At 38.1% G+C, this 27,136-nt stretch overlaps 1 protein-coding gene across 1 annotated transcript; it reads left to right on the top strand.

Annotated features, from left to right (window-relative positions):
- The first annotated feature begins 1,509 nt into the window (after nucleotides 1-1,509).
- Nucleotides 1,510-26,997, top strand: LOC135153982 (calcium-activated chloride channel regulator 1-like). The gene is made up of 6 exons (XM_064098982.1): nucleotides 1,510-1,742; nucleotides 8,216-8,504; nucleotides 17,727-17,905; nucleotides 22,399-22,647; nucleotides 23,801-24,025; nucleotides 25,469-26,997. The coding sequence occupies exons 1-6, from the start codon at nucleotides 1,572-1,574 to the stop codon at nucleotides 25,766-25,768; spliced, it is 1,413 nt and encodes a 470-aa protein (XP_063955052.1). The 5' UTR covers nucleotides 1,510-1,571; the 3' UTR covers nucleotides 25,769-26,997.
- The last annotated feature ends 139 nt before the right edge of the window (nucleotides 26,998-27,136 follow it).

The following is a 27,136-nucleotide window of genomic DNA, read 5'->3' on the forward strand; positions in this document are numbered from 1 at the left end:
GATTTTGATGTTGATTCCCCCAACATGGTCTAAGTTCATTGACCCTAAATGACCTCTGACCTTGGTCTTGTGACCTGAAACGCATGCAAGATGTTCAGTAATGCTTGATTAACATTATGGTCAAGTTTAATTAACTAGATATATATACTTTCTAAGTTATGATGTAATTAAAAAAAACTTAACCTTCGGTTAATAATTGGTGTTGACGCCGCCGCCGCCGGCATCCATCTTTGAGTGCCAAAAATGTGCACTTCCCACCCCTTCGTCGTATGAAACTCTTATCACTCGTAACAAAATCTTGATAACTCGTTCATAGCTCGCTTTAAGTCGTGTAAAAGTCACTGCAACTCATACTAAGCTCGGTCTTACTCGTTTTGCGCTCGGTTCACTCAAGCAAATTTCAGAAAAAAATGTAAATTTCACCCGAGCTTGTGCGAGTTATGGCGAGTGAGAGCTCGCGCAGCTCGTATATGACTCGCAATTCTAACTCGCCAAAGTGGAAACCTTGCTTTTAAGAACTTGTGCATTTTGACACCATGGTCACCAACCTGTAATATTTTATCTGGGAGATACCATTATGCAGTATATGAAAACGTCATTGACCATTGACCTTGAAAAAAGCCCCTTTCCAGTACCTACCACCCATACCTACTCAAATCAGTTGAACAACCATTTCCAATGATTTTATTCCAGATGGTTACTAATTGCAAGATACCAATGGAGGGGAATAGAGTACAGAAGTGATGATGTCACAAAAAACTTTTTTTGTACTTCAACGTTTTTGATGCCATATTTTGGTAGAGCATGATGAAAAACCCCCAAAACCCAAATTTGGAGGGAATCAGTATATCAGGGCCTTAGATATGACCTCATGAATACATAATTAGTCCCATTGAAGTCAATATATTATTGGCCTGGTTCCTTACATTTAGAACCAAGCCAGTAAACACTGACTTCAATGGGGCTAATTATGTATTCATGAGGTCATATCATGGGGCCCCATGGACCGATTCCCATCAAATTTGGGTTGTGAGGGTTTTTTATCAGGCTCTATCAAAATATGGTATCAAAAACGCTGACATGCAAAAATGGAAAATTGATGACGTCACACTTTGGTACTCTATAGTCTGCTGATGTTCTTATCCTCCTTTCATGTTTAGGGTCTGAATTTGCAGCCTATAATGCCTTGTGAATGTACTATGTTACTGAAGGTCATCTAGCTCAAGCAGGTTTTATAATGTCCTAGTCTTTGCGTAGAGACCCTTTTGTTGATCAGGGTTTCATTCAGAGTCTGCGCCTGCAGACTAGGAGAGTAATGCTAGATTCAACCGCAGACAAAAGCCTTTTTGTGTTCTTCATTTTTCAAATTCATTCCCACCGATCAATTCAATTATGCATGAATGTTTATGAGAAGATTTTCAATAGGTTCATTCGCAGCAAACATTATCACAATTCGCCCCCGCTAGATGAACCGATTAAACCGTATCATGAAAATAAGGAAGTAGGTAGATTTTGGAACTTACAAATGTAATACTTTCTCAGCATTGCGGGGAAGCGGATGTGAGTTCAGGATGGAGTGGATAAAAATTCTTTTCTTGATTGGGATGCTCAAGATTTGTCTTCTTGGAATGGCTACCGGTCAAAAGAATGTTATCACCCTGAATGATGGAGGTTATTCGAATGTGCTCATCGCAATCGACAGAAAAGTGCCCGAGGACATGACCATCATAAAAAATATTAAAGTAAATATGATTCATAGTTCATGTTTCTAAGATTATAATATTCATTTTAATCAAATGTTAGTGTTTTGTAAGAGAAGGGGGAGGACGAGATAAGACACTGAGATTCTGATCAAAATCATAAAAATAGTTCAAGGAATAACAAAAGTTATGACATTTTATACACTTTCATTATTTTGGTGGGAAACAGTTCTATGCATGTCATCCCTTTTCTTTGAGCAAACTCATGATGTTATTATCCATCTTGTTCTTTTTGTTACAATACTGCAACAAATAATTGAACAAATGTTTACATACAACATGTAAAAAATTGTTAAAACCAAATATTTAATGAATCATCTTACATATCTTGAAAATTCGACTGTGAGTAATCCAAAATTACGATATTCCTGTATAAAATCCAAATTGGACTGCAAGTCCACAATGCAGGCGATGATGAAATTTATGTTGAAACACGATGAATAATCACTCTAACGATTTGAAATGTCCGTGAAGACGAAGTTAATGATGATAAACAGTCAATTTCAGCAATCCACGGGTTGACAAAATGTTCTGTAGAAAAGGTTGATGATCTTGATGAGAACCGAGAATTCCTCTCTCAAAAAACTGCAAACAATTCATTAACGATGTGCAAATAATTCCACAGAAGGTAAATGTTATATTTTAGTAGGAAATAAACTATGCTCTGACATGAAGTCTGGTGTGAAACTCCGAGTTCTGATCTGATGTGATGATCTCCTTGTAGAAACTACCAGCTTTATGTACATAAATTTATACTATTCTGGAAGTTTCTAGTATTGTCTTTGAAAAGATCATTCTCCTTCTTTCTAGACAGTTCATTTTTAGAAGACTCTTAAATGACCTCAGTAAATTTAACAATGTAAACAGCATATAGCCAATCCTATCGTACCCTGCTAACAGTCTCTATTGTCTATTATCATAATTATGTTTATTCTAATTTTGTCCAAAATGATTATATCAACAAAAGTGGTTTGACAACTGATTTAATGCATTATATATTCGTTGTTGCAATTTATTTTATTATAAAGGAGACATATCATGTGAAAATACGAATTAATTATGATGAAAAGTAGTAACATAAGAAAAAGGAGAGCACACTGCAAAAACACCGGAGTTTATTTAACACTAGCCTGATATCTGTATCGGTCTACACCAGAGAGGTGTTGAAACACCAGTTTGCCTTTAGGCTCACATCAATTTGGCATTTAAGCAACACCAATTAGTGTTAAACCAGTATCGGTTTGATTCTTAACCGTTGTTTCAACGCTTCTCTGATGTGGATGATATAGACACCGGTATAGATATCAGGCCGGTGTTAAATTAACATCGGCGTTTTTGCAGTGCAGGGACATATCATCTAATGAATATTCATACAGCTACCTGTATATCGCTAATTTATATTGCTAGTCTTTAAAATTCAACAAATTTGTTATTTTTTAGCGTATTTTGATTAAATTGTTCAGCATTTTGCTTGATGGATTTTACTCAATAATGTGTTAGGACTATCTAATTTCACAGAAATGTACAATAGACACTAAATTAAGGTGGTTTCATTTTCAGCTCCTTCATAGAAGTTTGGGAGTGAATTTATTTCTTGTAAAAATCAATACAATTGGGAGTGAATTTATTTCTTGTAAAAACCAATACAATTGGGAGTGAATTTATTTCTTATAAAAATCAATACAATTGGGAGTGAATTTATTTCTTATAAAAATCAATACAATTGGGAGTGAATTTATTTCTTGTAAAAATCAATACAATTGGGAGTGAATATATTTCTTGTAAAAATCAATACAATTGGGAGTGAATTTATTTCTTGTAAAAATCAATACAATTGGGCGTGAATATATTTCTTGTAAAAATCAATACAATTGGGAGTGAATATATTTCTTGTAAAAATCAATACAATTGGGAGTGAATATATTTCTTGTAAAAATCAATACAATTGGGAGTGAATTTATTTCTTGTAAAAATCAATACAATTGGGAGTGAATATATTTCTTGTAAAAATCAATACAATTGGGAGTGAATTTATTTCTTGTAAAAATCAATACAATTGGGAGTGAATATATTTCTTGTAAAAATTAATACAATTGATGCAGACATGGCCCTGGGAAGCAGGGGTGCTGCGTCTATACCATTCTCCTTAGACAACACCTCCTGGAATTGTTGTTGTGAAAAATGGAGAAATGTATCTAAAACGACCTACATTTTGTATAAAACACCCTTTTTGCTTGTCAAATTACTCGGGACCAAAGAAACCTTCATTTTGTTGTTGTTGCTGTTGTTTTTGCTTATCATATTTACATCAGCACCCGCTGTAAAAAAAAAAATTCCCATTGCCCCGAATTCAGGTTTATGTTCTTTCTGTAAAATTGAAGAAGAACAAAGTTATACTGTATAATGGTTGAACGAACTATCATATTTTGTGTACAGTTTGATCGGGGATTTGTGTTTACTTCCATTCAGCCGATTCATAGGCGGCGGAAGCGGGGGTACGGGGGGATATGCCCCCCCCTAATATTGAGGTGGGGGACGCCCCCCAATCAGGGTACTAATGGATAATTCGTTTTTCATTCCCGATTTTCGTAGAGCAAAAACGGAAGTCAACCTCATGGATTGGTCTGTGAAAACACAAAAACGAAATCACAACGAGAAAAACCCCGTTGTGATTTCATTTTTGGAGATCAAAAACAGAAGAATGAAATCAGGAATACTTTTGGTCCTCTCTGATACCTCATTCTATACCTGTGTTTGTTATATATCAAAAACAAAATCAGAACACGCTTTCTACCCCCTGATTCTGTTTGGAAAAACGCAGACAGCGAAAACGAAATCGGGTACCGCTTTCCACTTCCTGCTCTGTGATTTTGTCTTTCGCACAGCCAACAGCCACACCGGCAGGAAGTAGTCTGCTATGCAGACTCTGAACTCGACTCGGGCAATCAGATAAACACTAGCTTGACCCGGCGCATGCACATTTAGGGGGCTCAAATTAACAAAATTAAAGGGAATAAAGGGCTATTTATCGCATTTTAAAAATTAAAATAAAGTAATTTTTCAAGGGGCCCCAGGGATATCCCGACGGCCTAGCCGGGGAAACCGCGTATCCAAACTTATGGAACCTGTCTTAGGCAACAAGATAGACACTAGCTTGACCCGGTGCATGCACATTTAGGGGGCTCAAATTAACAAAATTAAAGGGAATAAAGGGATATTTATTCACGTTAACATGGCTTTTTCCAGCGTTTTCGGACCTTCACAGACAGTGGCGTAGCTAGGATTTTTTCCCGGGGGGGGGGGGGGGCAAGGGGAAATAAAAGAAATGAAGGAGGCAGCGAAATGAGATGAATAAAATATTGCTATGATGTAAAAATCTATCACAATTATAATTTTATTTCAAAATGCCATTTTTCTTCTGGCTCGCTTCGCTTGCTGGCGACTTTTTTTGATACAAATTTTCCCACATATGCTATGGTGTGCCCCCTCAAAATATTTAGATGATTACGGTACACAACTGCATTGATTGATTGATTGATTGATTGATCGACTAAATTTCCAAAACGACTATCACATAATTATAATTTAATTTCAAAATCATTTTAAAAGACAGGGAAATAAATTAAAGATTTAAAAAAGGCAAACAAAAGCGAGTGAAGGTAGAATGGAATGAGGCAAAATCTAAATTGGAAAATAAAAAAAGAGACAAGATATTACTACCGGGCTGCTGAGGATTGAAGATAACGAGCGGGAAAAAGATGGATGGTATATAGCATAATTTCGTATGAAAGTCTATTATAAAGTTGCTAAATATTCAAAGCTACCGGGGGCTCTGTCCAAGAGTCAAGACCCCGTGCAGTGGAGGCTCTTAACCTGTAACTTTTAAAGGGCTCTACAACGGCCCCCTATATGGACCCTTCCTGCATTAACCTTTGCGTTGAAGCACTGGCGTACGGGGGCGGGGATTGGTTCCACAGCCAAGGGGAAATAAAAGAATATGAAGGAGGCAGCGAAATGAGATGAATGAAATAAAAAAATATAAGACATGATATTTGCTATGATGTAAAAATCTATCACACAATTGAATTTTATTTCAAAAGGCCATTTTTCTGGCTTCTGGCTCGTTTCGCTCACTGGCGACTTTTTAAAAAAATTCCCACATTTGCTATGGTAGGCCCCCTCAAAATATTTGGATGATTACGGTACACAACTGCAGCACTGAATTTATGTGTAGTGTGAAAGCTGTATAAATATACACGCAATTTGATTAAAATTCAAGTGGCCATCTGTAAGGTTTAAAATGGCTTTAATATCAAGAGGTTCCGGGGCTCCACCCCGGACCCCACTCATAAAGCATTGTTGTATGAGTTTGGACCATGGCCCCCAGAAGTTCTACAACCAAACAAAAAAAAGAGGAAAGAAAGAAAAGCAAAGGAAAAGTGTTTAATATTTTTCTGAATATCACGTCAAAATCTATCTTCATGTTAGATTCTCATGAAAAGGTATTTTTTCTATCTCGCTCGCTTCGCTCGCTCCGGACTTATATTAAGCTACTTCTTGCCATAAGCGCCATGATACTGGGCACTCTCGAGCATTAGGGCTTCGCCCTGATGGGCACAATCATAACAAAAATCCTTTTCACCGTGGCGTACAAAAGATATTATATTATCTTTTAACACTTTGTCAAAATCTATCACAAAATTGGATTTTTGCCATTAAAATGTCAAAATTTTTGCTCGATCGCTCCGCTCTCTCGCATATATATATTTTTGTCCAATACTCCATAATAGCGCCCCCTCAAAATTTTTGCCTTTTGACTCCATTGCCTGCTTTATGATGTGACCGTGAAATTCTCGGTTCTTGCCCCCCCCCCCCCAGCCACCGACCCCTGTTACGCCACTGCATGCAACGGGTCAAGCTAGTGTGTATCTGGTTGCCCGAGTCGAGTTCTACAAGTGAGGATACGTGGTTACCCCGGCTAGGCCGTCAGGATATCTCTGGGGGCCCCATTAAAAATACTTTTTTTTTAAATTGAAAAATGCTTGAAATAGCCCAATATTAATTTAATTTTGTTAATTTGAGCCCTCTAAAGGTGCATGCACCGGGTCAAGCTAGTGTCTATCTTGTTGCCTAAGACAGGTTCCATAAGTTTGGATACGCGGTTTCCCTGGCTAGGCCGTCGGGATATCCCTGGGGCCCCTTGAAAAATTACTTTATTTTAATTTTTAAAATGCGATAAATAGCCCTTTATTCCCTTTAATTTTGTTAATTTGAGCCCCCTAAATGTGCATGCACCGGGTCAAGCTAGTGTCTATCTTGTTGCCTAAGACAGGTTCCATAAGTTTGGATACGCGGTTTCCCTGGCTAGGCCGTCGGGATATCCCTGGGGCCCCTTGAAAAATTACTTTATTTTAATTTTTAAAATGCGATAAATAGCCCTTTATTCCCTTTAATTTTGTTAATTTGAGCCCCCTAAATGTGCATGCGCCGGGTCATTGCCCGAGTCGAGTTCAGAGTCTGCATAGCAGACTACTTCCTGCCGGTGTGGCTGTTGGCTGTGCGAAAGACAAAATCACAGAGCAGGAAGTGGAAAGCGGTACCCGATTTCGTTTTCGCTGTCTGCGTTTTTCCAAACAGAATCAGGGGGTAGAAAGCGTGTTCTGATTTTGTTTTTGATATATAACAAACACAGGTATAGAATGAGGTATCAGAGAGGACCAAAAGTATTCCTGATTTCATTCTTCTGTTTTTGATCTCCAAAAATGAAATCACAACGGGGTTTTTCTCGTTGTGATTTCGTTTTTGTGTTTTCACAGACCAATCCATGAGGTTGACTTCCGTTTTTGCTCTACGAAAATCGGGAATGAAAAACGAATTATCCATTAGTACCCTGATTCCCCCCCCCCCCCCCCTAAAATCTAAAATTTTGTTGATAACCTTTTTTTTTGCTTGTCAATTTTAATTTTTGCTTGTAATTTTTTTCCCTGTGTCCGTCACAAAATTTTAGGTGGACCCCCAAAGAAAAATTGGGGGGCTTCCGCCGCCAGTGAGCCGATTTAATTTCGTTGCTTTGAATACCATCTTTTTAAACCCTCGTTTCCATATCTACCGAAAATCTGTAGACGAACAACCCCAAATTAGATCTCCTTAAAGGTGAATTAGAAACATATTTTTATCTTGAAGGGTATATTTTTGTGAAAAATAACCAACGTGAGAAACTCCGTAATTGTCATCACTAGTGCTCTTACGTTTACAAGAATATGTTAGATTATGGTTTGAAGAAAATATGTAAAAGAATCCCATTCGTTACTATTTTTGTTCCTTCATTATGAAATAAAATTGCTTTTTTATGCTCTTTGGAATAAAAAAAAGGTAGAAGAAGAAGGTTAACTCTTCGTTCACTTCTTTACCCCCCCCCCTCCTTCTCTCTCTCTCTCTCTCTCCCTCTCTCTCAGACTATGTTTACATCAGCATCTCAATGTCTCTACAATGCAAGTAGGAATCACGTTTACTGGAAACACATCAAGATCCTTGTCCCAAACACCTGGTCTAACCCGAGCCGGTTCAAACGTTTCAGGACGGAATCGTTTCACTCTGCTAATATCATCGTGCACCACTTCCCAGATGATGAGCCGTACGTTGAAAACCTTGAAGGATGCGGAAAGGGAGCTCTGAGCCTGATGCATTTAACGCCGAAATATATTCTGAATCAACGATATAGAGAAGATAAATTCGGAGATACAGGTAATTGTCACATTTTTAGTATCACATCCATGTACCGATATAACATGCTCAAGTGAATATCACGATTATAATTGATCCGACCTTTTTTTCATTCAACCCTCGAGCAAAAACTCATAGTAATCTGGAGACCACGGACCCATCACCATGGCCCATTGTGTTTCCTCTTTTTGCCATATTGACGAGGAAGGGCCTATTTTGGGAAGAAAAACAATGGGATCAATGCACGGAAACCTGTATTTTGCTCGGTAATTTATGGTGTACATATCATAATGCACCAATGATGAAAGGTTGGACCCGTAGACCATGGTCTAACTCTGCTAAAATTATGAGAAGCCAAATGTGTCAAAATTTTTATTAAAGTTGCATTGTTTCTTATGTTTATTGGGCTCTTTCCTGATTTTTCAATGGTGAAGACAATCATCTATTTATACTTCCTACACAATTAAGAATGATTTGAGAGCCAAATATTATATCTCTACTGTTTGTGATTTATGTAACAGTTGGTTATCTATACTTAAACCACAACTTTAAACCAGAGTTTAAGTTAAACCCGACTTCAGAATACGGGCCAGTCTCACAGTTTTCATTTGTAGCAAATATTCTGTTATGACATATACCAAGACCGCTTTGTGACTAAATTTGAAATTGCAAAACCAATTGAAAATACATGTTTTAAAACAATGACACGGTGGCAATCATTATGCTCCACCTTTTCAGAGCCACAATCAAAATTTGTAATGTAAATATGACATTTTTATGCACGAGGGCCCCCTCCTTTTGAAAGTGAGGATCTTTTTTGGCTAGTCAAATTTCTGCAGACGAAATGACCGACAATTTTAGATGAAAACTTTTTTTATTTTGCTTGTCAAATTTTCAGCGGAAAAATGTCCCCATCCCCTTTGGGAAAATCCTGGATCCCCGTATATTATCACGACAGTGTCAGAAGTAACCATAGCAATAAACAAACCAAACCAATTGTTGATAACCCAAATCATAACATTATTGTAAATAACACTATTTTAGAAAAGAAGTCAACTGTGAAGTTCCTGGGTATTTTACTTGACGAATGTCTTACATGAAACCCTAGTTTGGAAACCTTAAACTTAATGTATCACATACACTTGGCATTATGTCTAAGCTTAAATTCTGCCTTCCCTCTAAGGTAATGATTTTATAATATAACTCTTTTATCTTGTCTTCATTGTCACATGGTATCATTGCCAGGGGAAACTGTTACTCCAAACATAATAATAGATATGTTTTTCAAACTACAAAAGAGAGCTGTTAGATTGTATACAGGATCTCATCATCTAGCCCCACAACGATCCAAACAGGGTTTGGACTATTAGAAGTTGCTGATATAAATATCATGGAGACTGCACTTTTCATGTTTAGATTGAAGAATATTGCCTCGCTAATTTGATTCAATGTTTACACGTAATTATATCAAATTCATTCATATAATCAAAGAAGCTCAGAAAACTAACAATAAATAAACTCCCGTATTCTGTTTACATTTAAATCAATAAGACACAGAGGTCCCGATGTCTAGCACTCACTTCCCAGTGAGATCAAAAGATCTTCATTCTTATCGACATTTAAAAGGAAATTACAAAATCCGTCTAAATATTAGTCGGAAGAAAGGCAACTTTGGTTATGTGGAGGTGGGGGAGTTAGGGATATCTCTTGGGCAAGTAATTGTAATTGCGCTTTCTTTGTATGTTATTTAATGTATACATATTTCGCAATCGTATTCTGTAACTGGGACAACGATCCTTGCAGCTTTTTTATTTTTCCCATATTTCTCTTACAACATAAGTTTTTATAATTTCAAATTCGTATGCCTATTCACTATATTATTGATTCAGTTATTATGTGTTTATTCAATTAGTATGTTTTAAATGTTTGAATGTACAGATTTTGTACTGTTTTGATCGTGAGAAATAAAATCTATCAATCAAAAACGTTGTCAACTGTGTAGATAATGTAAACACAAGTTCCAATTTTTTCATTATTATGGTAAGCACACAATACTAAATGAAATGCTTGCATGCACAGTTACTATTAGCATGACTCAGTGGGATTCATTGCGGATGATCATCTTTTTCATTGGGGGACGAAGCCCATGATCGCAAGGCAAGACAGAAAATTTTAAATTTTCCCACAGACATTGAACAATAACTGAGGCACTGCATATTCCCCTTATTCCTGTCCGATTATCTTGTTTATAAGGGGACCCGGTACTAGTAACCCAAATTTAATGTGGGTCCTGTCAGTAACAAATCGTTTTCCAAAAAACATCGAATATTAATGGAGGACATTTACACACACTGTGGTACAAAACACGAGATGTTCAGACTTCTAGATGCCTGCCCTGATAGCCAAATACTGTGGGGCGCAGTTGGTTTCATGTGGGCGCTAGATGGTCCCCAAATGGTTTAACCTATATGATACCCACATGGATCACAAATGGGATCCATTTAGCGTTTGCACCCGGGTTCCCAAATTGGTTCCGCGTGGGTTAGCCATCTGGGTCCCATGTACTCCACGTGGTTTCAAGATCGTGTTTTTGTTTTATCTGGGAACGACATTCGCCCCATGTAGATCCCCATATGGGATCTATACACAACAAAAAAAGTAAGTCCCCCCTTAAACAAACATCAATAATTTCCGAACCAATGCGAGTTTTTGATATATTTTTACATGAGCGTGTAGGTAATTTTATAAGCTACCCTCTGAGTAAATGTTATGGACGCATTTTACGTCATGCTTCAGGGAGCACCGTCAGAAGGTAAAAATGTCACTTTTCAAAAGTCACAAGCCAAAAATCATGACTTTGATTCCATTTTATTGGAACTGATTCCACATTCTCATCATGAAAAATAGTCAGAAGGCTTGTAAAAGGTACTTTCTAAAAGACGATACAATTGTTTTGGCTAATTTTCACGGTTGAATAAACACAAGTCCAAATTTGCTATAATTGGATTTTTACACATTTTCATCAATAAAAATGATAGAATATGATGACAGTTATTTTTGGGGAAGAGTATCTTCAACAATATTCATCGTTTCACGGTTCAATGAACATTTATTGAAAAGAAAAAATACGATTTTCAAATATCATAGGCAAGTATTGTTTCATTTTGGTAACTGAAACTGATCTTTTATCAACTTTTTCGTTATGTTCATGACCAATTAACATGCTTCAATGATTCAAAGGCGTTTAATTAAACACTTACGCTTGAATGAACATGTGGAATGTGATTAGCTCTTTTTTACGTTATTGGAAAAAATGCAATTTGTAACTAAGGATATCTGTCACAAACCTCCTTGCATGATTCATTTGATTTAATTTTTATGAAAATCACGATTTTTAATGCATCAGTGAGCACACAATATTCGAAAATTATGCGAATGAGCAGAAAGTTCAAGGCCTTGGCCCCACTCTGTGCCGTATCAAATCGTTATTTTGGTGTGCGCACCTTTTGGATAGTGTTACTCTGAAGCCATGTGCGAAGTTTCATGAAATAACTGTTGGCAGAAGTAACAAAAACCTTCCATGAAACAAACCCCTTATTTCATATTTGTTAAATTTTGACTTCCTCTCTCATAGACTTGTGTACATAATGGGTGTATATGTTTCAGAATAAGTAACCCCTTGTTTAATATGGTGGAACCTTTTTTCAAGGCTGTCTTTAGCAATGTCATTTGGCAGTAATGTTTATCAACCTATGGGCAGAATCCTGTGCAAAAATGAAATCGATTTGTTTATTTACGGATGAGTGAGCACGCATCAAAGTGGGAAAATTGGTATTTTCAATGTCACAGACTCATTTAAAGGGTAATAGGGTGAATATTGGGGGCAAATTCGGTTTCAAAAGTGACTTTAATTGCTGTTGTTTTTATCATCCATCATTTCTATCACCACACACTTTCCGAACTTTTAACATTTTCATGGTTGAGCGAGCACATTCGAAAACTTAGGAATGAATACTCTTTATACTGCATAAATGTATTCTTTTCCTAACAATTTCTCATGATCAGTTTAATTTATGGACAAATCAGTGGTGGATCCAGAATTAAAAAATGGGGGAGGGGCCTATAATCGGGGGAGCCACCAATATTTTCAAATTTTAATATGACCTAACAAGTTGTAGAGGATACTACCAAAAACCTCTATGATGATACGTCACAATACAGGGGCCGCGGAACGGTTTTCAAAGTGTGGGGGAGGAGCTGAGCCAAAAGTGGGGGGGGGGGCTGACCATGCAAAAAATCACAATCGTATGGTCATTTTACATTTCTGAACATGCTTTTGGAAAAAAAAGTGGGCCCCTACCCCGCTTCCGCGGCCCCTGCGATATTGTGCTCACTCAACCATGAACATACGATATCAAAATTGTGTGTGGGGTGGCTAAATGATCATGATGATGGATAGTAAAACAGCAAAACACCATAAAATTCACCTAAAAACAACTTTTGCCCAACTTTGTATTTGCATAATCTGAAAAACGACTCTTGTGACGTTAAAAAATGGTCATTTTTAATTCAATCTTTAATTACTCATGCATGACTCAACCGATCAATCTCATTATTCTCCAGGAGTTGCCTAATGAGTGTGAAAAATCACCTACGAAATATCATATCTCAAAATAACTTCGTTCAAAAGTTACAGCAATTTTATTTAGGGGGGACTTACTTTTTTTGTTGTGTATATGTACCGTGTGCACCTGGGTTGCCAAATGGGTTCCGCGTGGGTATGAGATCTCGTTTTCATCTGGGTCCCATCTGGGCCCTGTTACAACCGATAATGTCGCACCAACGCATAATGTCACAGCAACGCATAATGTCGTATATTGCGACATTATGCCAAGAGCGTCCGACGCATAATGTCGCAGTCAACGCATAATGTCGTAGATTTTATAACGCATAACGTCACATGTCGCAACGCATAATGTCGTAGCAAAGTGTCAACGCATAATGTCACATGTCGCAACGCATAATGTCGCAGCGGTAGTTTCTTCAGGACTCGAGTTACAGATAAGATATAAAATATGCTTTCACTAAGTATTTTGAGACACGCGAAAGAGAATTAAGTGATTTGGAAATCAGGATTACTCTTTGTATGGATATTTATCGGTTTATTGCCATTTCGTCTACTGCCCTTTCCCTACTATCGCATGGTCTGATATCATTTCGTCTATAATAATAATCATAATAAACAGTTCTTGTATAGCGCATATCACAATTATGAATAATGTCTCTATGCGCTTCCAAAGGACTTGGATATTATTACCCCAGCTGTAGCTTGGCTGCCGTAATTACTAAGATTACAGCGCACACGCATTTTAAGGAATAAATTCCTGCCAGGTACCCATTCACCTCACCTGGGTTGAGTGCAGCACAATGTGGATAAATTTCTTGCTGAAGGAAATTGCGCCATGGCTGGGATTCGAACCCACGACCCTCTGTTTCAAAGTCCGGAGACTAATCCACTGGGCCACAACGCTCCACATTAGTCTACTATTAGTTAGTCAACTATCAACATAGTCCAATAACCATTTCGTCTAATTACCATCTTGTCTAATAGCCAGTTGGTCTAATAGCCGTTTTGTTTATTATCATCTAGTCTAATTGTATTTTTTCAATTTGTCAAATATACACTTTGTCCAATATTATTACGTCTATTACCTTTTGATCTAATAGCCAATTGGTCTAATAAGCACTTGGCCTGCTCTCATTTCGTCAATGTTTCATTTGGTCTAACTTCAGTTCGTTCGCTATTACTTTGTCTAAACCCATTTTGGCTAATAATCATTTTGTATCGTTGCCATGGGTCCAATCACCAATAGGTCCAATCACCGGTTCTAGGACAATTACCTCCCGGACAACTACACCCTGACAATTACCCCCAAGGACAATTACCCCCGGACAATTACCCCCCGAGGACTATTCCCCCGAGGACAATTACCCCCTGAGGACAATTACCCCCCCCCCCCCCCCGAGGACAATTACCCCCTGAGGACAATTACCCCCGAGGACAATTATCCCCCAAGGACAATTCCCCCGAGGACAATTACCCCCGGACAATCAACCCTGAGGATAATTACTCCCGAGGACAATTACCAATGGGAACAATCACCATCCCCCGGGGACAATAATCCCCTGGACCAAGGGAGTGCATAGAGTCATACGACGGTCGTACGTTTGACGTAAGAAATACTCAAAGCATTCTCGAGTATCTTGGAATCAAACGAACGCAGTAAGAAAGCCATAAAAAGAGAGCACCATCTGCAAATCTTTACGAAACCCAAAATTCTATCATAATTTTAAGTCATGGTAGCACAAGACCATTCGTTCTGGCAATCTTCGCAGTGGAGAAGCTATGGGGGGGCCAGGGGGCACGTGCCAACCCCCCCCCCCCCCCCGTCCCCTGAAAAAAAATTGGCGGAGCAAAAAAAAGGGGGGAGAAATAAAGAAAAAAGAAGGGGAAAGATAAAAGGAAAAAAAGAGGAAAATAAGAGGAGTAAATAAAATAAGGTGAGGGGAAGACTTTGTTTTTATGTCACTACAGTGTAAGAAATTTTTGGTCACGCTTCGCGCTCGCATCGCCTGTCATCAGGGGGTAATTGTCATCGGGGGGTAATTGTCCTCAGGCGGAAATTGTCGGGGGGTAATTGTCCAGGGGGTAATTGTCCGGGGGGTAATTGTCCTCGAGGGGTAATTGTCTTCAGGGGTAATTGTCCGGGGGATAATTGTCGTTGGGGGGTAGTTGTCCGGAGGTGATTGTCCAGGAGGTAATTGTCCTAGAACCGGTGATTGGACCCATGGCAACGATACCAAATGATTGTTACCCGAAATGGGTTATGACAAAGTGATAGCGAACGAACGGAAGTTAGAACAAATGGAACATTGACGACATGAGAGCAGACCAAGTGCTTATTAGACCAATTGGCTATTAGATCAAAAGGTAATTGACGTAATGAAATTGGACAAAGTGGATATTGGACCAATTGAAAAAAATACAATTAGACTAGATGATAATAAACGGCTATTAGACCAACTGGCTATTAGACGAGATGGTAATTAGACGAAATGGTTATTGGACTATGTTGATAGTTGACTAACTAATGGTAGACGAAATTATATCAGACCATGCGATAGTGGGGAAAAAGGCAGTAGACGGAATGGCAATAAACCGATAAATATCCTTACAAAGAGTAATCCTGATTTCCAAATCACTTAATTCTCTTTCTCGTGTCTCAAAATACTTAGTGAAAGCATATTTTATATCTTATCTGTAGCTCGAGTCCTGAAGAAAATACCGCTGTGACATTATGCTTTGCGACATGTGACATTATGCGTCGACACTTTGCTGCGACATTATGCGTTGCGACATGTGACGTTATGCCTTAGAAAAACTACGACATTATGCGTTGCGACATGTGACATTATGCGTCGACACTTTGCTGCGACATTATGCGTTGCGACATGTGACGTTATGCCTTAGAAAAACTACGACATTATGCGTTGACTGCGACATTATGCGTCGGACGCTCTTGGCATAATGTCGCAATCTACGACATTATGCGTTGCTGTGACATTATGCGTTGGTGCGACATTATCGGTTGTAACACATGTGACATTATGCGTTGACACTTTGTTACGACATTATGCGTTGCGACATGTGACGTTATGCCTTAGAAAAACTACGACATTATGCGTTGACTGCGACATTATGCGTCGGACGCTCTTGGCATAATGTCGCAATCTACGACATTATGCGTTGCTGTGACATTATGCGTTGGTGCGACATTATCGGTTGTAACAGACCCATGTAGGTTCAAGCATGGACCTACTAGGTCCACGGTTTAAGTATCTTGATCCCATTTGGAAATACCCATCATAACTGGGATATATAGGCACAGATAAGACCATGTGGGTCCTATCTGCCTATTACTATCTTGATCCTGTTTTGAAATACTTATTTGTAACTCAACTCAACCCAAATAATGCGGCTTATCATTGTTCAAAACCCCCCTACACCCGACAAAGGAAATTACTTTTTGGTATGGTGTCGAAAATATGTCTATCTGACGGTCAATCGGATCGGGGTCGCCCTAGCCACTAACCCGTCACTGTGGTCTAGTGGTTAAGGCATCGGCGTTCAAAGCTGGGGGCTCGGGTTCGATTCCCGGCAGAGACAATTTTCGGCATTGCCAATTTTTCCAATGGGCAGATAGCTCTGTCTGGGAAACCTTGATTTAAACTACGCCTACCATTGCTCTCTTCATCCATTTCTTTCACAAAATATTTAAATACTAATACATCACTAATAATAGTAATGATAATAATAATGATAATAATGATTATAAAAATAATAAGGCTTTGCCTTTCTAGTTGACTCTTCATTCTTCATAAATAAAATGTATACTCTTTTTCTTCAAACGTTTTTTAGATTTTATCATTGTATTATTCACAATTTTCCCATGTAATGTATGAACCTTGTTTTATTGTTTTTATGATGAATGGACTAAATGCTATCAAATCTGTAAAATCTATTAATACCCATATGTAACCTAACTGGGATATACTGGCACAGATAAAACCTACATGGGTCTCGTATGCATATTACCATCCATCTATAGTAAAAACAGCTAATCGTTGGGATGAATTTCATGTTGAGTGACGGTGTATCAGAATTTTCATACTCCTGAAGAAAATGAAGCTTAAGAGTTGGAAGATTTACAATGTTCAACGTCACAAACCACATGACCACGATTGCATACACTTACCACTATTCCCACAGTCGTGCGATCTGTTACGAACGCCAGGATTTGCCTTCCGTGACTTTTAAACAATTTCGCAATTTGTTTTATCATTCATAATGATCTGATACGAACTGATACGATATCACTACTATTACTCCAGTTTTATTCGTAGCGGGCATCGTGACAGTGGGAACTAGGTATTAGTTCCAATTTGCTCCTCGATTGAAACCGTGGTATAAATCGTGGAGTAGTCGTAGTGATCGTGTAAGATCTTTTCAGATCTTGAGACCAGTCGTGGCAATCGTTATGATGATAGAGAAAGTTTTGGACGGCTCATATTGTTTTCCGATCAGCAACGAAAGGCCACTCTTAACGTATGCACGACAGTGGGAAGGATGGATCAGGACTCATTAGTTTTCTTATCCTTTCCACCTCCACTTTGTCAATCTAGACAATGTCCTAGTCCGAAGTTGGGGTTACTACCGATGGGGATTGTTTAAGGAAAACTACGACGGGAAAGGAGTCGGCACTGCTCCTACCAAGAAGGATTGCCACTTTTTTGATACAGAATCTGAACAGACGGCTGAAACATCCCTGCTCTCTGCGACAAGAAAAGATCACGTACCTTCTGTAAGTAAAAGGCATATTCAAGGGCAACTCCAGGGTCATGTGAAGGGCCATGGAGAGGAGGGGGGAGCAGATTTGATCAATTCCCTTAATTTAATTACAAGGGTTATAAACAGTTGGTCTGCCTGACGGTTGACGCTCTTCTTTCTTTTCTTTTCCATTTTTCTCTCTTTTATCCTATTTCCATTTCTCTACTTGAAAAATCACACGTAACCTGCTTGAAAAATACAAAAGTGACACATATTGCGTTGACAGTGTGTACACATAGTGCGGTAGCATTGGAATATTCCGAAGGTTTATTATTCCGAAGGTGTGTAATTCCAAAGACTCGTCATTTCGAGGGTTCGATAATCCGAAAACAAATTAAGGTTCGTTATTCCGAAGGTTTGTAAGTTTGAAAACGCAATAAGATTCGTAATTCCGAAGGTTCGTTAGTCCGAAAACGAAATAAGGTTCGTTAGTCCGAAAGTTCGTCAGTCTGAAAACGATATAGGGTTCGTTTCTCCGAAAATGAAGTTAATCTATTTTTGTAACAAAAAATAGTGCTGTAATGAAAAAAATAAGATGATTTTTGTGCGGTAATAGTTTCAACAAAGGATTGTACATGTTTTTGTTGTGGTCAAAGCATGTATTGCATCAAAATGATAAGGGTTCATCTGTTAGCGTTGAGGGATCAAACATCTTAATTTGATTTTCTCTGAGCAATATCGAGCGAATGGATTAAGAAGGTATGGGACTGCGTGTTGGTCACATTAGAATAACCTCGTTGGTCACATTAGAATAAACTCAAGATAACTTTTTACGTTGTTTTTTTTTTGCGGAAAAAAAAATAGCGAACATAAAAAATGCCCTCATTCAAAACGGAAAATGTCTATAATGTCCAGTTTTCTGGTTGGAATATCATAAATTTTCTGCTCGCGCTTCGTGCTTGCGTTAATTCTTTGGTTAGATACACATCTTTTTCATGATTATGAGAACTGCTCGGAATGTTTAATTTTAATTTCTTATTGAAATGTTCAAAAGTTTGAGCTGACGATTAGCGCTCACAACACATCGTGCGGGATGCCTTTTCAAGAGTATGGAATAGCTTAATTAGACCCATAATTGACAAAAATCGAGTTTTAGAACTTCAGATTTATAAATTTTTCCAAAACACGTAAAAAGCCTAGATATGAAATAATGATAATCAGAAATCATTTTAAAAAGGCTTGCTCAACTTAACTACTACAAAACACACAACGACATCACGCAGATGATAATCTCATGGTGAAAATATCACCAAAAGGCCCATTTTGACAGAATAAGTGCCCTTTTCTGGTTTTGCCCCTAAGGAAAATACGCTCGGCCGCGCCCCTGCTTTCCCATCCTCATAACAATTGAAAATGAATCGGTGTTTCTAACCCCCCCCCCCCCTCCACCATGCTTGCCCTTCCGGTTTTCCCGGCTTCACCACAGATTATTTCATTTTTCGGATAAACGAACCTTCGGAATAGCAAAACTTATTTAATTCTAGGATGAACGAATCTTCGGAATAACGAACCTTATTTCGTTTCCGGACTAACGAACCTTCGAAATAAAGAACCTTATTTCGTTTTCGGACAAACAACCCTTCGGAATAAAGCACCCTATTTTGTTTACGGATTAACGAACCTTCGGGATTACGAAGCTTCGGAATAACGCCACAAATGTTCGGATTACCGAACCCTTTTTCGTTTTCGGATTAACGAACATCTAGGTATAGGCAATTTGCGTGTTCCGGAATTACGAAGTGAAAATATTATTCACATTGTTAAAAAATTCAAATTCAGCGGTGTGAAGATAATTTCACACTGTGCATGGACAATGCACCTCGAAAGTCACTGTTTACAGTGTGCAGTCAGTCTGCAGGGGGTCGTTTCATAAAGTTGTTCATTAGTTAAGAGTGACTTTCGGAACGACTGGTGATTTTTTCTTGTGGTAAATGGTAGACATCAAAATGTTCATTGGTGATTATTTAAGGCGTAAGAAAGGTTCACCAGTCGTTCATAAACTCGCTCTTACCTTACGAACAGCTTTATGAAACACCCATCAGGTACATATGCTATTGCGCAAATAGGCAAGATTTATATATCATCATAAAGCTGAAAGTCTGTACTTTCCTCACAATGTGGCACCAGCTTTTAATCGGGTCAATATCACACTTTTCCCATCAAGATACAAGACGAAGTTTTTGAAATTTCTGAGTAGCATGAATCTCAGAGATCTGATTGGCTGAATTAGGCTTCGTAATAACAGGCGCTCATCAGTCCGGCAGGTAGCAAGGTGCCACATGGAAAAGGAGAAATTTTCATATAGTGCTTCTATACCAGTTTCTTACGCTGAATATGAATATGTGAGGTAACCAGGCTGTATCCTGAAAATTAACCCGTGAGGGCGCTTTTTTTTAATATAACCACCAAATTTTCAGAACATTTGAATGTTCGTACATAGACTTTGACATAAACATTCAATTGCCACAAAATTAGGGTCATATGAAAGACAAATACACTTCCTACAGTTTGGTACTGTTTATAGGGGATAAGTAGATCATCTGGCTGAAATTTTAAGTAGAAAACTGCATTTTTGTAAATTGTTTCAAAAAAACTGCAAATTTTACAAATACATGATTTAACATCATTTAAGAAAACTGAATCAATTACCTTGAAATGTTTCAGAAAATATATATTGATATACTTTTACCATGTGGATGAAATTCCAACTCTGTATCATTATTTTTTAGCAAATTAATATGGTATCAAACTTGAATACTCAAATCTCAGAAATTTCGCTTTTTGTATGCATTTCCATAGACTAATACGTATAACGTGTATGTACAGTATAATGTATAGTTAAAAAATTAAATGCAATTATCTCCGCTTGTTAATCACTTAGAGAGTTAAGAGTATACTTTTCTCTATCAGCTACATAAAACAAAATGTTGGCACATCGAGGCCTAACCCTCTCAGGGGTTGGGGGTGTGGAAGTCACCCCCCCCCCCCCTCACCCGCGCCGCCCACCCTTGGCTATATCATCTCGTTGTATATTGCCTGTTTATTGTAAATTCTCTATTGTTTTTGTGAAGCAATTGAGGTTAAAGGTATTCCTGCTACACATTACAGCTGCCACTTTAATTACTTTGGAACCACTTAGAGATGAAAAGAGTAGGCTACATCAAAAGAAGTGGCACATTGAAGCCTACCCCTCTCGGGGGGGCTGTGGAAGTCACCTCTCCTCTATTGCCTATTGCCAATTTATTTAGAAATTCACCATTTTGGACTCAACATTGAGGCAGAAAAGCGTTTGTGCTGTATAGTACACCCCATTCTATTGATTTAGAGTTCATTCTTCCAATGAAAGCTGCTAAATGTACTTGACCGATTAACAAATTCTTCTTTTACAACCTATAATAAACAGAAATAAAGACCAAAAATAACAACTTTTATGAGGTGAAAATGATTATTTTGTACCATATGTTATATCAAAAGTTTCATCTAAATTACAAAATATTTAAATAAATTCGAACACAATAACCTCAAAGAATAATTCTTCTCCTTTACGATGATACCAGAATTGTGAAATTTGATATAGATTTATAGCAGCATGACCGAATAAAAAGAGGTATAACTTGGTTCGCACCCAGCTCATTAAATATGCAAAACCTCTCTAGTCATGAATTAACAAAAGGATGAAAGAAGCTGCTTTTGAGGACCTGCCTACTGACTGGTGTGTTCATATGGTCGAAAAGGTGAATAAATTATGTGATTCACACCCTTGAAATGCTCGAATTGAATTGGTTTCCACGCTGTGAACACACTGTGGCACACACTGCGGGACACTTTGTTCTTTCCAGTAGGACATGGAGGAGGGCTGCTATTCTTACCAATTTTTCCACCCTTGGCATATATTCGAAACAATCTTATATGAATATCAAATGATGTTGCGCTATTTTTTGTTCGGACTTATAAACATGAAACCATTGTGATATTGATAATTATTGAAGAATATTATAAGTCAAATCAATTATAGATTGCTTTTTAATATGGACTTGACATAAAATACCCTGCCGATAAATTTTCAGCTTGTGAATGGTTTATTACCTCTTTGCGAATTGAGAAGCCATGTTAAAAATTTTTCAAAAGTGAATTCTTTAAAATCTGTGCCGACATCGACAGTTCGAATTTGTTGTCTTTAACCATCCTTCGTATTTCATATAAGTGAATCTGCGATGAAGTCACTCACAACCAAGAGGCATCAAACCTCATGAACCTTCATTGCAGATTTTCAGCCGCTTGGAAGGTTATGACCGAAAACACCACAGACTTCGAGGGTGGTGTACAGTGGCCTTTACTCCTGTGTTCTAAGTATTAACCATATCAATTCGCTTTCAAATAACTTACATGACATGTTTCTTGCCGAATGGTTGGGCATCATCCATATCATTATTCTCTATTTCCTTCCCGTTGTTCCCCCTCTTCCAGGTCGAGGTTTTTTGTGCGGAGGATTCTCTTCCGGATAGCGTACACAATCCGCTGGCTGTAAACCTCATGAACATCAATTGCGGTGGCGACAGTGCATGGAAGGTCATGCTAGACAGAACAACAGACTTCCGGAACGGTATATCACTGATATCTAACACCACACCCAAGTTTGAGGTCCTTCAGGTCTCTTTGGTCAGGAGTGTCGTCCTTGTGCTTGACATCAGTGGTAGTATGGGAGCCCGTATGGGAGTAAGTTGCTCTTCTGTGTCTATCCCTGTGATTTTTCTTCACCTTAAACGTGTGATATAATTAAAACTACTTTTCTGTAGCACAAAGAAAATGAACAAATGATGTTACTGGCACCAACTTTTCAAGTAATACTACGCTTCAGGTTCCCATTATTTTCGCCCTCAATTCCTCAAAGTGATATTATCTTGCCAGTAGTTGTGTATCTGTATGTGTCTGTGGCTCTATAATTCTGAACTCAGGATTAATTTAAACTCTGATTTAAAATTGTGGTTCAATTAACTATGGAAAGCCATATGTGACATCAAATTTTAGAATTAAGTGATCAATTTATCATCACATTTGGCACTGCATGAGAGCGATCCAAGTAAACACAAGATGCATTAGGGTATAAACAAATTCTTGACACTCATAGCTTCCCATAATTTTAGCCGAGACTTATACCCTTTTTACACACGCTAAAATTTCCTTAACCCCGTACTATAGGTGGGGCTAAATTGCCATTTAGCCCCACCTATAGTACGGGGTTAAGCTTAGCCCACTTTCTTTTTACACAGCATTTTTGCAAAGTGGGCTAACCCCACCTTTAGTACGGGATTATTTGGCCCTGCAAAAAAGCAGGGTTATCCCAGCAATTGCGGTGCTAAGAGCGATAGTACGGGGTTAAGATCGCTAGTGTAAAACGAAAGTGGGCTAAGCTTAACCCCGTACTATAGGTGGGGCTAAATGGCAATTTGGCCCCACCTATAGTACGGGGTTAAGGAAATTGTAGCGTGTGTAAAATGGTACGAGTGAAGTACTTGTACTACGAATGATCGACAAAAACCACTAGTCCGGGGTTAGCGAGTTTCGTGTGTGAAAAGCAAGCATTCCTTATCCGGGGTTAGCAATAACAATTTGGCATGTGTAAAAAGGAAAAAAAATAGTACGGGGTTAAGGATAGTACGGGGTTAGCGATAGTCCGGGGTTAAGAAAATCCTGTGTAAAAAGGGTATTAGACCATGGCCTAAGCAAGTAATACTGGACTTCAGAATGCGAGCCTGTATTTTTTTTTTAACTAAAAACAACTTTATTTTCAATCTATCTTCATCCGCTGTCCCGTCCATTTACAATAAACACTTTGCTACATCCTTCTGCAATCTCATTTATGGTTTAGGGGAATCGACTTACTCGAATGAATCAATCGTCTGCTCATTACATTATGAATATAATTCCGGAAAACAGCAAACTCGGAATCGTTATTTTCTCAAATGAAACGGCAGTAAGAGCCTCTCTTACGGATATCACCGATACGGCTTCGCGAAAAGGACTCGTCAACAACTTACCTACAGAAGTAATTGGTGGCACCTGCATTGGATGCGGAATATTAAAAGGCATTGAGGTACGGTCCTCATTATTCACCTTTTACTGTGAAAAGAGCAGTGGCGGAAATCCCGTCCGAGCAGTGGAGGGGGGGGGGGGGTGAAAGCAATATATTCAGCTGAAATTCAAAATTCTTTGGACACCCCCACATCGAGGGAAATGAGTGTATATAAAGCCCGACTCACACTTTGCGATTCGTTGCGATCCGAATCTCAAAGAAACTGTGATAACATTTGATATGGACATTCCAACTAATAAAATCTTACGGATCAGAGTTGAGAATAGTAGTCGGACTACTGAAATCGAAATTCAGTCCAGTTCGAGCCTCCCTGAATGAATGACGTCATCATCGGCTGTGACTTCAGGCCGATATGGACATTACATCGACCCCAGGGCTAGCCGCAAAGTTAAAAAAAATGCCAAACTTTATATAAAATAATTTTACTTCTTAGAACTTTTATATTTAATGCAAAATGCGATTTCTTGAAAAACTGCGTCGCATCGGATCGCATAGTTTGAGCCGGGCTTTACTTTTGGTGATACCAACTAAAGGGCAAAATTTATATTTGAAATATTTATTAAAATGTTGTGTTGATTAATGAGCTTGTATAAGTCTCCTATAAAAATAGATGCAATTGTAAAGATAAATGATGTGGGATATATGTTGCCTCAGTGTTTCATTGACGGCATTGATGATCTATGTCATCGGTAACTCATCGTACACTTAACTTGATGTATGGGTATGTGTTGTATATATTTTGCACAAAATTATCCGATGGATATGATACCACCCCTCCAAACTCATGCCAGTATATCTAAAGGATGTTTTGATTGGTTTATGATCAAAGTTTTAACCATGTTTAAAACTCATTGGATTCATACAAGGACGAATCATAACCATACTCTAAGGATACAGTGGATATGACGTTTGCACTAAAGCCAAACTAGGGATTCGTTATGGCGACGTTCATGTAAGATTGAGCGCGAGAAATTTGTCACTTTTTGATGCAAAATTGGACCCATTCAAACACTTTCACGACATTTAAAGATTAATCCACTCATTAAGAACAGACTAATCACTAATCACAAAAAAATCAGTTTCTGTCTTTGAAATGGGGGGGGGGGGTATCCCCTTACCCCCGAGATTTACGCCCCGGGCATGGAAAAGTGTTACTTCCAATTTGGATTGAAAACATCATTACCTTGTCATATTAGACAACTAGTTAGTGATTTATTTTTGTATGACACCTTTTCAGATTTATGCTTATAAAAGTTATCAAGAGATCATTGTGATGGGAATACAAGAAGGTGGTAATTCGTTGTTTAATCAGTTTTGTTTGTGAAAGTATCTTGAATTTATTGTTGTGCAGTGTGTGTTTGAGGGCTATATTTTTTTCAATGTTCCTTTTGCACATTATCATTGCATAATTGTTAATACTCGAATCCTAATTTCTTTTGCCAGGTACTTGGATCTTATGCAGAGGGTGGATACCTCTTACTCATCAGTGATGGTGATGAGAAATTACGTAAGTACATCAATCAAACGTACGATGAAATTGAAAAAGCAGGTGTCATCATTGACACCATCACCATAAGCAACGCAACCGATCCGAAAATGGAGGATCTGTCCACAAGGACATCAGGATTATCAAGCTTCTGCTTGGATACTGGAACTGGAACGTGTCTGCAGCAAGCGTTCCAGAGAACAATTGCAGAGAGGCCCGACATTGGCACGGAAACAGTCCCAACACAGGTTCATTAATATTTTAAATATTTACCATTGCTTGTGATTTTCATGTAATGAAGTACATAAGATAAACATAATCTGATTAATTATATTTATTCTATTCGCTTTCTCCCTCGTAACTCTTTTTGTTAAGTCTTACCTCGGGAACAAGAGTAGTCCTAGGTAATAATGCTCTTTATTATGGATTACTCTCACAATTTACACAAGCACAAGAAACTATTAAGGTGTGCCATTGGTTGTGGTTTTAGTCTCATCCATAATTATAACACATAACAAGTATAATCACCAACATTATTCCCGTACCAGTATGGGAATAGGCTTAATAATCTTGGCGGTTACAACATGAATAAGTTGTTTGTTGTGAGACGATATACTAACATAATTTGAATACATATTAGTACGATTCTTAAATCTGAAAGTCACCATCCTAAGTTCCATGTTGTAACTTTATATAATGGGTATACCACTTAATTAGAGTGGACGGCTTCAGCATAACTACTGGAAAGGACCCGGGTATATTTTATCCGATAATTCAATCACAATTTACTAAAGCGTCCGCACCCAAGCGTGCGCACATCCCTAATATACGGGGTGCATAATGACGCAAACAATTCCTCTCCACATAAGGTGCCCACCTCTACAGACGAGGAAACATTCAAAGGGCACAACATTGATAAACACAAAATTCCTCTCCACATGATAGGGTGTCAACCTATATGGACGAGGAAACAATCAAGGGCACAACATAAAATAAATGGGGCGACGCAGTGGCCAATACATCCGATCTCAAATAATTGAAAACAATTCACCTTCCTGCTGATGTATGGTGAAGCCGGCCAAAGTTACGTAAGATAGGCACAGGGGCTCGAAAATTGTACAATTTACCGCCACTGTGTATATCGCTTTGTTGATCACATATTATTGTCGTTGAATCCCTTGAAGCGCGTTATTTCCTATGCCAGATGAAATGGGCTTGAGCATGTTTCTGCCATATACAGAATGAAAGAAAGAACCTTTTGTGTATTCGTGTATCGAAGACGAATTCCTGGTTGAGACTAAGTAAGACAAGCCTAAGGATCTACCAACAACTAGCATCTTAGCTGCAGAAAAACAACATTCGCTATGGTTGTAAGTGTACGAGAGAAAATTCGCACAACTGAATAGATAATCAGATAAACAGATCCAACAAAATATCATGATGAAAGTTGGAAGAACTACTCATAGTTTACTTCACTAGCATTGAGAGAAATAAAATATATGTATATATATATATATATATATATATATGTGTGAAGTTATACATGTACTACAGCTTTGGTAACTCTTTTATATTTAAATATTGTGTGAAAGAAATGGATGAAGAGAACAATGGTAGGCGTAGCT

Source organism: Lytechinus pictus, chromosome 4, assembly GCF_037042905.1.
Source record: "Lytechinus pictus isolate F3 Inbred chromosome 4, Lp3.0, whole genome shotgun sequence".
Taxonomy (NCBI): Eukaryota; Metazoa; Echinodermata; class Echinoidea; order Temnopleuroida; family Toxopneustidae; genus Lytechinus; species Lytechinus pictus.